The following is a 12,883-nucleotide window of genomic DNA, read 5'->3' on the forward strand; positions in this document are numbered from 1 at the left end:
TATAACATTATTCACGGGCCATACAGAATTATCAACTTAAAAATTAGCCTGCTACATTTTTCCATACGTTTAATGAAATCACCCCTAATGCCTTGGCAGGGCCAGACCAAGTGATTTCGTGGGCCTTATGCTGCCCTTGGGCCGGACGTTCCCCACCCCTGGCTTAGAAGGTTGAAATAATTTACCAGAATTTGAGACAGGCTTTGCCTTATTCTTGATGGAAATACTGCAGGTACTAATCCTTTGAGTTCTCGTGTTTGTTCCATTGAGATCCAGAGGGTATGACATTTAAAGAAAGGCAACCAAATCAGTGGGAAATTTGCCAGTCTCCGATGTGGTCCTGATTAGGACTAAAGCACAACTGGAGAGGCAGCAAGCCACTAAGCATTGCTTCTGCTCAGAAGTAAGAAGGAAGAAATTCCTACAGGGGAATTGCTGTGTTAAGGCAGTAATCTATAGTGTCTCTTGGTGATACTCTTGTTGCTTATGACACCATATACACATAGTTACGGAAAGTTGATCTGTCTTTGTTTTTCTCTATGGGGGGTACATTAAGTAACGAGGTCACCTGTCTGTTCTTGCTCACCCAGTTGCATCTGATCCACTGGAACTCCACCCTGTTTGGCAGTATTGACGAGGCTGTGGGGAAGCCGCATGGAATCGCCATCATTGCTTTGTTTGTTCAGGTAAATGGTCTCCTATGATTGTTGAATTGTTCAAATGCTTGTTTCCAATTCATTTTGCAAGATATATATATACTTACGAAATGATCACCATGATAAGTCTCTAATAACCATCTGTCACCACACAAAATGTTTACAGTAATATTGACTGTATCCCCATGCTGTATCCTGTACCCTTCTTACTTATTTATTTTCTAACCAGAAGAGCGTACCTCTTAATCCCCTTCACCTTTTTTGCCCATACCTCCACCCCTCTGCCCCCAGAAAACCATCAGTTTGTTCTCTGTATCTGAGCCTGTTTCTGTTTTATTTGTTTGTTTTAGAATTCACATATAAGTGAAATGATACAGTATTTGTCTTTCTCTGTCTGACATATTTTATTCAGCCTAATACCCTCTAGGTCTATCCATGTTGTTGCCAATGGCAAGATTTCTTTTTTTTAAAATATATTTTTATTAATTTCAGAGATGAAGGGAGAGAAGAGAGAGAGAGAGAGAGAGAGAGAGAGAGAGAGAGAGAGAGATCAATGATGAGAAAGAATCATTGATGGGCTGCCTCCTGCATGCCCCACACTGGGGATTTGAGCCCGCAACCCAGGCATGTGCCCTGACTGGGAATTGAACTGCAACCTCCTGGTTCATAGGTTGATGCTCAACCACTGAGTGATGCCAGCCGGGCAAGATTTCATCCTTTTTTATGGCTGAGTAATATTCCTGTGTGTGTGTTTAATAATATATATTGCATCTTCTTTATCCATTCATCTATCAATAGTCACTTAGTTGGCATCCATATCTTGGCCATTGTAAACAATACTGCAGTAAAATTAAGGTTGCATATCTTTTCTAATTGGTGTTCTCATTTCTTTTTGGATATATACCCAGAAGTGGTATTGCTAGATCACATGGTAGTTCTATTTTTAACGTTTTGAGGAGCTTCCATACTATTTTCTGTAGTGGCTGCACTAATTTACAATGCCACCAACAGTGCACAAGGGTTCCTTTTTGTCCACATTCTTGTGAATACTTGTTATTTATTATCTTTTAGATAATAGCCATTCTGACAGGTGTGAGGTGGTATCTCATGGTTGTTTTGATTTGTATTTCCCTGATGATTAGTGATGTTGAGTATCTTTTCATTTGCCTGTTGGTCATCTGTATGTTATCTTTGGAAAAATGCCCATTTAGATAATCTCCCCATTTTTAAATCATATTGTTTTTTTTTTGATATTGAGTTATATACATTCTTTGTATACTTTAGACACTAACCCCTTATTGGATATATTTGCAAATATCTCCTCCCATTCAATAGGTTGACTTTTTGTTTTGTTGATGGTTTCCTTTACTGTGCAAAAAGTTTTTAGTCTGATATAGTCCCATTTATTTTTGCTTTTGTTGCTCTTGTCTGAGGTGACAGATCCAAAAAAAAAATATTGCTATGACTGATGTCAAAGAGTCTATTGACTATGTTTCTTCTAGGAGTTTTATGGTTTCATGTCTTACTTTTAAGCCTTTAATCCATTTTTAGTTCATTTTTGTATACGGTATAACAAAGTGGTTCTGTCTCATTCTTTTGCATGTAGCTGTCCAATTTTCCCAACACTGTCAATTGAAGAGGCTGTCTTTTCTCCATTGTATATCCTTGCTTTCTTTGTCGTAGATTAATTGACCATATATGTAGGTTTATTTCTGGGCTCGCTACAATGTTCCTTTAGTCTATGTGTCTGTTTTGGTATGAGTACCATCCTGTTTTGATTATTTTAGCTTTGTAGTATACTTTGAAATTAGGAAGCATGATATCTCTAGCTTTGTTCTCCTTTCTCAAGATTGCTATTTGGGGTCTTTTGTAGATGTTTTTGTTTGTGGGAGGAGATGAGCTCAGGGTTTTTCTATACTGCCATCTTGAACTGGAACCCAGAGTATTTGTTGGTCTCCCTTAAATTTTAGTAGTGGGGACATTAAACACATATACAGAGAACACTGACAATTTAAAAGTAGGGAACTTGGTCTCTGTGGGTCATGAGAGAGCAGTCATATTCATTAGTAGAAACTGGTTCATTTACTTGTTAGATATTTTTTTCAGAGTGCCATGGAGGGACTTGGGAGAAATGATTTAAAAAATGTGTTCTGAAAGCAGAGGAAAAAGAATTTGAAAATATTTGTGGACTCTGGCTTACTGCAAAATCTAAGGAAAATCAATAATGCAATCCTGTAGTGGATTTCTTTTGTTCTTTGCTGTTAATAATTTTCACTCCAAGATGATTGGAAGTGCCTCATAGAAAACATGGATAAAATAAGACAGGCAAAGACCTTGATAGATATAGTTAATATAAAGTTGGGATTTGATCTCTGTGGTGGACAAAGTATATTATATAAATTGAGTGAAATGTACAAAAGTGGACCATATGCTTTCAGAGGTAAAAATGTAATCGAAGGTGAATGATGGTCAGAGGGAAGGAGGGACAGAGGCAGTGTGCAAAGTGGGGTGTGGGGGTAGGGACATGTGTAGTTGTGTCAAAAATAAAAATATAAAAATGAAGTTATAAAAACAAAACAAAAAATACACCCCCCAAATGAATCTAATTCCTAAGATGAATCTTGTTAACTTTGTCTTATTATATACTTGATGTGAAAAAAGACTTAGAGGTGAAGGAAACCCTGGACATTTTAGCCTTCTTCCTCCTCTATCTTACAGAAGGGAAATGAAGGGCCAGAGAGGTCAAGTCAGTGTTTATAGTCATACAGCGATTTAATGTCACCAATTGGCACCAGAAACCATTCTTCCACTCTGTTGTCTCATTCTTTAAAAAAAAAATAAAAATAAGAATTCCAGTGACCAAGTGGTCATATATGGAAGGGAAGGGACAGTTAGAGCATTGGGTGGAAAGCCAAGACTTTTGAAACCAGCATGAGTATTTCCAGGAACACGCTCAATATTGGAGGCAAGGGGAAGTCTGAGAGCATGAACACTTGTTCTAACTTTCCATACGTTTGCTCTGAGGAAAAATTCTGGTTATCTCTGTGACAGTGCCTTTCAGGAGAAAGTAAAATTACACAAACTTGAAAGCAAAATTTCATGAAGGAAAGAAGGACTGATAAGGATTGTCAGTTGGAGCAGAGAGGAGAGGGACTGTAGTTCACCCCAGGGTGTCACACTTGGGTGGGAAAATGGGGGAAGGGGGACTCAGGGCAGTGAGTATAGATGTCCCTTTCAAGGAGTTTGACTCAAGAAAAGAAAGACAAAAGGGATAATAACTTGGGGATGTACAGTGAAGGCCTGTTTGTTTCATTTTTGAGATTTGCCTGTGTTTTTATTCTGAGCAAAAAGAGGCAGTGAGGGTGTAAGGTTTAAAAATACCGGCAAGAAAGGGGATAATGGACATAGGAAAGTCCTGGAGGGGGCAGGAGGGCATGGGATGGAGAGCATATGGCATATGTGTATGGACTAACCTTGGGTAACCACCCTTTATTCAAAATAGAGGCCCAAAGGAAGAGGTGGGTAGAAAGGGGATGAATTTGTAGGTGGAAAAGGAAGGAAATTAGGGAAGTTCATGCCTGATGACCTTTATTATCTCTGAGAAAGGAAAGCAAAATTATTTATAGAGCAAAGGAAATGTGGATTTGGAATTGGGTTTTGGAATAGCCCAAAGAAGAATGATAATAGACTTGACAGTTGGTGTGGGAGACCCACATGAGCCTGGTTATCTCAGATTGTACAGGACAGTGTACTGTGGATGGTTCTCAATCCAGGTAGAGGAGCAGAGGATTCTAGCAAATTGTTCCACTGATCCGTTACATAGCAGATGATTCAGGAGGACAAAAGGAGTAGGTAATGGAGAGTGTTTGCAGAGATGTCAGTCAGTATGGGCAGGAAGGGAAGGAGACCAAGCCAAGAGTCTCCTGAGAGTTGGCTCCTTGTGCTCCATTAATGGGAAGAGAGGCAAGAGAGGAGAGCTGGTTAGGTGAGAAGTTTTCAGAGTGAAAAAAAATCCAGGGTGCGTTCCCAGGATGGTTTGCAGAGGTAGGATGGGGCTGAGGGTAAAGAGACATGCCAGGAGGGGACGGGTGACTACTATGGATGATGAAGTCCTCCAGAGTGATGGCAGGGGGTGATGACTGCGAGGGAGTGACCAGTGTGTCAGTAAATGACAAGAAGAAAATGATAGCGACCGTGGCGGATGGTCCACTCAGAGGACAGCCTATGCACATGGGTCTGACGGTAACAGCAGGGCACTGACCACAGCTTCAGTCTCATGTGAGGGAGCTGCACAGTGTCCAGTCAAAGCCTGGGAGAGCTGTGACCTTGTGTGGACCCGAGGGCGTCCACATAGACCAGGAGGTGGTAGAAGAGCTTGTCAAAGATGCGGAGTTACCTGTCTCAGAGGGCATAGTGCAGTGGTTCTCAACCTTCTGGCCCTTTAAGTACAGTTCCTCATGTTGTGACCCAACCATAAAATTATTTTCGTTGCTACTTCATAACTGTAATGTTGCTACTGTTATGAATCGTAATGTAAAATCTGATATGCAGGATGGTCTTAGGCGACCCCTGTGAAAGCAACCATAAAATTATTTTCGTTGCTACTTCATAACTGTAATGTTGCTACTGTTATGAATCGTAATGTAAATATCTGATATGCAGGATGGTCTTAGGCAACCCCTATGAAAGGGTCGTTCGACCGCCAAAGGGGTCGCGACCCACAGGTTGAGAACCGCTGGCATAGTGGGAAATGAGGGGAGGTGGAAAAATACACGGCAATGAAGAGCTGAAATTCTAGGAGAGGAAAGTGACCAGAGGGCTTGCATTTTGGGTGGTGGTGAAAGATGGCAAAGGTGAGAGGTAAGAAGTGAATTGGTCTCCTAGCTCCTGGTGGACTCTTGGCACCAGGTGTGTTGTCACCTCGGTTACTGTAGGATTTAGGGGTTGGGGTGTGCAGAGTGTCATCTATACTTGCTTTTTGGTGCTTATAACCTCTGCAGATAAAAATCTGGCAGAGAAGGGAAGGGAAGAGATGGAATAGTAGCTTGAGTTTGTGGCTGGATACAAAGCTTTGCCCACAAAGTGAAGAACCTCTATAGACAGAAGGGGCCAGTGATAGTTATTGAGTGCTGCTATATGTAAGAACTTACTTGATACTGTATGGCTTTCTGAGTAAGAACAATATGGGTGATATTAATTGACTTACATTGCACTATGTCCTGTTCTAAGGTATCTGTTTGGTTTAGTCTTATCTTCAACCCCATCGCTTTTATCCTCCGCACTGTATAGATGAGGCATAGAGGTTGAGTAAACTTGCTCAAGGCTGAAAAGTGAGTCAGAGTCAGAACTCAGGCATCCAACCCACATGACCTTGCTCCTGAACCACTACTTTATGTGGCCTTACAACATTCACATGCGGACTCTTCGGAGTTACCATGTGACGGAGACGCAGGAAATGAAAACAGCTCTAGGCACAGGCCTCCAAATGCTACACCACAGTTAAACCAATAAAACAAAGAAGGGCCCACGTGGGCTTTTGCACTCAGGAACTCAGTTGCCTCAGGTATTTTTTTCACCAGAGAATTTATTTTCTGTTTTTAGAGCCTACCTCAGGAATGGCAAACACTTGGAAAGTAAAGTCTTGATTATTGTTAACTGATTGGCATATCTTAGATTGTGCAGATTTCTTCTCTCTTTTCTTTCCTCCTTGATGCCTGTCCACTAGCATGTTTCACAATTGATTCACATAGAGAGAAACAGAGAATACAAACATGCTGCTAGCTATTCTAGCGCCTTAGAGGTCATTCCCTAGAAACTTATGTGGAAGAGAAAAAGTGAACAATAGCAATGATTATCTGAGGTTATAGATCCTCTCCCCTATCAAGGTGTCCCATTATCCTGGACCAGTGAAACTTGATTGAAAAGTGGAAATCAGATTGCACTTACAATTTTTAAATGTAAATTCAAGAATACTTAATGTAAGATTTTTTTTAAAGTCTCAAGTTCCTTAGAGCATTGTATACAAGAAAAAGATGTCACGATATATAATGTTTTAACATAGAAAGTCATGAACAGCATATTATTATTTGAAAATACAAAGGTGATTATAGAAATTATGTGCAGTTGTAATCAAGAAATGTCCTGATGTCGGTGACTTTAGCCTATAAAAGCACATACCCACTTTTCTGAGTTAATGAAAATTTTCAACATTGATAAAATCTTTATAACAATAATCTAGACATGTCAGATGTAAAAATGGAAGGGTTTGGGCATGTGATGAGGAATTTTGATTCAGAAGTATCCTTGAAACTTTTGTATTGCTGTGTTAGATGATTTGACATATTTGCAGCCTTGTACACAGCATGATGAATTTAGATGGGTTCTTGGAAACGTCCAAGAACATATCTAATATTTGATTGTGCTATAGCTTCTGTTACAGCTTCAGTTACCTTCTGTGAATGTTTCCCCGGTTATTCATGAAAAGGTCATTGATTTATTCCCCAAGAAGGAAATTCAGGTGGACTTGATCCTCGCTACTATAATTAGTTATTTTGAGCAAAAGCTAAGTATTTAATACTTTTGTGGTTAATGGCATATGCTTTATATATTTCAGATAGGAAAAGAACATGTAGGCCTAAAGGCTGTGACCGAAATCCTCCAGGATATTCAGTATAAGGTAAGTCACTGTTTTAAAGAAAATAAAAATCCTGGTTGTCTAAGAGGTCGGTCCCCAAAGGCCACCCTCAGGCTGGAGGACTCACTAAAAGGACTCACAGAAAAGCTGTTATTCTCATGGTTGTGGTCTATGGCAGCGGGAGGAAACAGGTGAAAACCCAGTGCAGTGAAAGGCTCATGGGCATAAGTCAGGAGAAACCAGGCATAGTCTTTGGGTGGAGTGGCATGAGGACACCCCTATTCTCCCAGGAGTGATGTGGCATAACACGTGTGAGGTATTTATTGCCAACCAGGGAACCTTACTTGACCTTGGTGTCTAGGGTCTTCATGTCTGTGTGACTGACCTCAGCCACTCTGACCCCAGCCCTTCCACCCCGATCCTCTGCTGAACTAGACATTCATCATAAGTCACATTATTAGTCAACTTATCTGGTCAAACTGGTACACCATGGGCCAAGGCCTCCGGCACACACAACACTCTTTAAGGCAGAATATTCCCAGGGCTCGGAGATGGTCAGCCAAGGGCCAGCCAAGGGCCAGTCTTTTTTTTTTTTTTAACAGATATTTCTTTAAAAAATATTTTTTGAAAAAAATGTGTTGTTGTTTTACTTTTTCATTACAGTTGACATACAATTTTATATTGACAAGGGCCAGTCTTGAAGACAGGCCATTTTTTGAAATGTGAAGATTTGAGCAACCCAGGCCTGCTGGGTGAACACTTTCCGCCCATTGGTTATAGGAAAGTTGTGTAAACAAAATGAATAAAAACTATGGCAACCTTACCTCACAGTACTTAGGTAAAAAAAAGAAAAGAAAAATAAAGACAAGTACGCATAAGCCATAGGATAATGTATTTCACAGGAGGTGATGAAGATTGATTTGACCCTGCAGTGACTCAGCCTAGCATTGCTGGGAAGCCAAGTTCTGTTGTAAACAGTACCTGTATGCTTCCATTAAGTCAATAGAATTCAGTGGCCTTGGAGGCGACCCAAAGCCAATTCTGAAATCCATCTGGGAATGAAGTCTGATTAGCTCTACACTAGCACAAGCCCATTGCATCTTGAACCAGACAAGAGCCTCTCACAGAGATCTGAGCGGCTCAGAACGAATTCAGGCACCAAGGGAAAGCACTGAGTAGTCAAAGAAGCTGGGAAAAAGGGTGTGAGGACACATTTTCCACTGACATTTGTCTGATAGAAATTTGGTGGAGAAATTTTCCTTTATTTCTTCAGCTAATATGACATAAGTCAGGAGGATGGTGGGAGGCAAGTAAGCTGGATTCTTTTTGAAAAAAATAAATATATTTTTATTGATTTTTTTAGAGAGAGGAAGGAAGAGGGATAGAGAGATAGAAACATTGATGAGAGAGAAACATCAATTGGCTGCCTCTTGCACGCCCCCCACCGGGGATCGAGCCCACAACCTGGGCATGTGCCCTCTTGGTTCACCAGTTGATGCTCAACCACTGAGCCACACCGGTCGGGCAAGCTGGATTCTTTAATGCAGTGGTTCTCAACCTTCCAAATGCCGCGACCCTTTAATACAGTTCCTCATGTTGTGGTGACCCCCAACCATAAAATTATTTTCGTTGCTACTTCATGACTAATTTTGCTACTGTTATGAATCGTAATGTAAATATCTGATATGCAGAATGTATTTTCATTGTTACAAATTGAACATAAAGCATAGTGATTAATCACAAAAACAATATGCAATTATATATGTGTTTTCCGATGATCTTAGGCGACCCCTGTGAAAGGGTCATTCGACCCCCAAAGGGGTCTCGACCTACAGGTTGAGAACCGCTGCTTTAGTGAGTCAAAGAGTCTCTGAAAGTAAGGAAGAGGAGATGTAGAGGTTAGGCATTAACTTTCTCTGTTATGTCTGCATGCACAAAGTAATCTTATAAGAGATATCCAACTGCTGTGACATGTCTGTCTGCCTCAAAGGCCTGAGCAATTTAGCACTATTTACAATACTGGCTATTAATATGATTATTGAATAAGGGCACAAATACTTTCTTTTTTTTCCCCTAAATATATTTTTATTGATTTCAGAGAGTAAGGGAGAGGGAGAGAAGAGAGAAATATCAGTGATGAGAGAGGATCATTGATTGGCTGCCTCCTGCATGCCCTTCACTGGGGATCGAGCCTGCAACCTGGGCATATGCCTTGACCGGCAATCAAACCTTGAACTCTTGGTTCATAGGTTGATGCTCAACCACTGAGCCACTCCGCCCAGGGACAAATATTTTCTTTGAAAATGAAATTTAGCTTTGATACAAATGGATTGAAAGAGAATGTTTTCATGTGCGTGACATATCTCCCTCTCTGGAGGAGGAGATCCGAGAGCTGAAATACCAAGTCCAAATGGGACAAAATGAGAATTTGGGAGGCAGGTTGTGATGCCAAGTTCAAAGTACCAGGAGGAAAGTCAAGTCAAAATAATTACCTGAGCCAGGGTTCAGGCATTTTACTCCAAGGCCCAAGTCTCTGGTATGGATGTGCTAGGAGCAGGAAAAGTAGGCGACAGGGGACAGACAGACACTAGGTAGGCAATTGTATATTTCACACCAGGAATTCCAGGGAAAACTGAACTGTGGTAGAAAAGGAAATAGCATAGACTCAGAGCAGCAGTGTCCTGTTGAACCAGTCACTGTTGTTCCAATGAGAAGATAGAAGGAGACACAAATCTATGGGGTCCAATGATGTCCTTTAGAAAAGATGTCAACTGGGATTCTTTAGTGTTAATAACTCTTTTATTGTAAAATTAAGAAATTTTATGTTAACATGGGATATATATTTTTATTTTTTAGGGGAAGTCCAAAATAATACCCTGCTTTAATCCTAACACTTTATTACCGGGTAAGTGTACATGGATGGATTGTATAAAGATGAATTTTAACTATGGCTATGCATTTATTGCTTTCCAGAATATATAACTATGTATTACTAGTTAATAAAGGTTTTTTTTTACAGTATATATATTCTCTGTGGTAGGTACCCCTTACCTAAACACAGGAGTAAACCTTTTGAAATAAATACTTTACCACTAGTTTCATTTAATCATGAAGGGTTTCCTTTTTGTAAAAATTGCTACCCCTGTGTAAGCACCAGCATAATAACGTAACCTTGGTATACTTCTAGAATTGATCAGTGAAGTTTTTATTAATCTATAGAGTGAAATAAACTTTACATCTAATTTTATAAGGTAACCTCTTTGCAATGATACTTAGCTGTTAATTCTGATTACTTAGGTCTGCCCTAATAGGTAGGGATTGTGTATAAAATACTCAGAATATAATTTGTAGTTAAAGGCTATTTTGTACAAAGTTTTGGTCTTTACAAATCTCTACCCAAATTATGGGAAATTTCTTGGTGTTTCAAATGTAACCAAATAGGTCAATGCATCGTATCTTCTATTTTCTACATTTAATTGCTCTACAACAGCGACCCCTGAAAATACATCCTGCATATCAGATATTTACATTACGATTCATAACAGTAGCAAAATTACAGTTATGAAGTAGCAACAAAAATAATTTTATGGTTGGGGGTTACCACAACATGAGGAACTATATTAAAGGGTCGCGGCATTAGGAAGGTTGAGAACCACTGCTCTACAACAAACCAAACATTTACCCATCATATTCAATAATGAATTTCTCTAATACAGAGCTAAAGATTTTCATAAGAATAGTTTATTTTATTCTATCATAATATGCTTTTAAAAATTTGTTGTTAAAAAAGCAATACAGATAGAAGTAGCTAGAGCAGAACGGTTGAAAACACTGGCTTTGAAGCCAGAATGCTTTGGTTGGAATCCTGGCTCTGCCAGTTATTAGCCCATTGACTTTGGGCAAATTATGTAACCCTTTGTGATTCAGTTTCCCCATCTGACAAATGATGCTACTAATAGGAACTATCTCATTGGTTTGTTGTAAGGGTTAAATGAGTTAATGTTGAATAGTTCCTCCCATGTAGCAAGCTTTGAATAAATATTAGGTGTAATTAGCTAAGTCCTCCAATAAAGTAAAAACAACAACAACAACTATGGGTACACTTTTGCTAAAGTGACTAAATTTTACATATATGTACACATAAAGTGTATATGTACAGTGGGGCCTTGACTTACGAGTGTCCCGACTTGCGAGTTTTTCCGAGATACGAGCTCTCGGCCGATTTTTTGCTTTGAGTTGACAGAGTAATTTGAGTTAACGAGCTCCTTAACGAGCTCCGTCACGGAACGAATTAAACTCGTAAGTCAAGGCCCCACTGTATTAAGTTTATATATCAAGTTTATATAGCATATTTGGATAGAAATCACTATAAATAATAGAGGACTCATCGTGTTTCCCATCAATTATTTTCTTTATGATGATTAGTTAAGAATACACGTAAGGTTCTAGTTTATAAATGACATCAGTCTGAGAAGTGTTATTTGGACAATTTGTAATTTTGAAAATTATTGTGGGAGTCTCAAAATTATGATTAATTAACTTGCCTTTGTGACATGTCCACGTGGTTGCACAGATCCTCTGTTGCGTGATTATTGGGTGTATGAAGGCTCGCTCACTATTCCACCTTGCAGTGAAGGTGTCACCTGGATATTATTCCGATACCCTTTAACTATATCCCAGCTACAGGTGAGTGCGGTACCTTAAGTCTTTTAGAGTGAAGTTCTGAGTTAAAGGTTACATTTTGTTTCTGTAAAAGGGAAATGTCGGTTTTATGTTTTAACTCTCTTTAGATCAGTCACTTCTTTGCAGATGAAAGTTAAATGTCTCGAACTTGTGAAAGCAATTGAAAGGTCAAGGATGAACAAAACCCAGTCATCCTTTATGATCTGTATTTTAAAAGTCAGTTTTTATGGAGTAAATAGAAGTCACTGAAATAGTCAAACTTTTGATTAGTCTAGTCATTCCTTTATGGGGGTTTTCTCAAGCATGGAGAGGAGAAAGGTCTTGGGAGTATAGTGAGAATGCTGGTTATTTCTGTAAGTCACACGTGGGCTTTGAAATAGCTCTTCTTATGCTAGCACAGGAAGAATATGTATGAAGAAGGATGAAGTATTTAGAAAGAATACCCTGGGAAGTTCTGGATTGTTCCGTAGCCCCACTTTTGGTCCCCTCCCTCCCCAACTGTGGGCTCTGAATAGGTGCTATAGATGCTAACACACAGGGAAGTTACCTGGTGGAGCATGAGGCAACATAACTGTAATGTTTTTAAACAGGGACTTTGATATTATTATAAAAGAGGTACTTTACATGTCTCCTATCCTCCAGGGATCGATGGGATCTCTGTTCTGGAAGGCTATATTTTTCATTCATGATGAACCTCAAAAGACTTGAGCACTACTCTATAGCAAGCATGTCAAACTTTCGGCCCGCGGGCCACATGCCTCGTTTATTTGGCCCGTGTTAGCCTTTGAGTTTGACATGCTTGCTCTACATAAACTAAGTTTTCTTTAATAATATTTTATTATATTCCCTGCCATTTTATAAGTTCACATTTATTGAGTTTATGGTTGTAAATATTTAGAGTTTGGGATAC

At 39.5% G+C, this 12,883-nt stretch overlaps 1 protein-coding gene across 1 annotated transcript in view; it reads left to right on the top strand.

Moving 5' to 3' along the window:
- The window catches only part of CA8 (carbonic anhydrase VIII), a 79,926-nt gene that overhangs the window by 39,978 nt on the left and 27,065 nt on the right, over positions 1-12,883 (top strand). The window contains exons 4-7 of the mRNA XM_005871667.2: positions 591-686; positions 7,270-7,332; positions 10,147-10,195; positions 11,864-11,976. Of these exons, the coding sequence (XP_005871729.1) occupies positions 591-686; positions 7,270-7,332; positions 10,147-10,195; positions 11,864-11,976 (321 nt within the window). The remainder of the gene's footprint in view (positions 1-590; positions 687-7,269; positions 7,333-10,146; positions 10,196-11,863; positions 11,977-12,883) is intronic.

This window comes from Myotis brandtii, unplaced genomic scaffold (assembly GCF_000412655.1).
Source record: "Myotis brandtii unplaced genomic scaffold, ASM41265v1 scaffold351, whole genome shotgun sequence".
Taxonomy (NCBI): domain Eukaryota; kingdom Metazoa; phylum Chordata; class Mammalia; order Chiroptera; family Vespertilionidae; genus Myotis; species Myotis brandtii.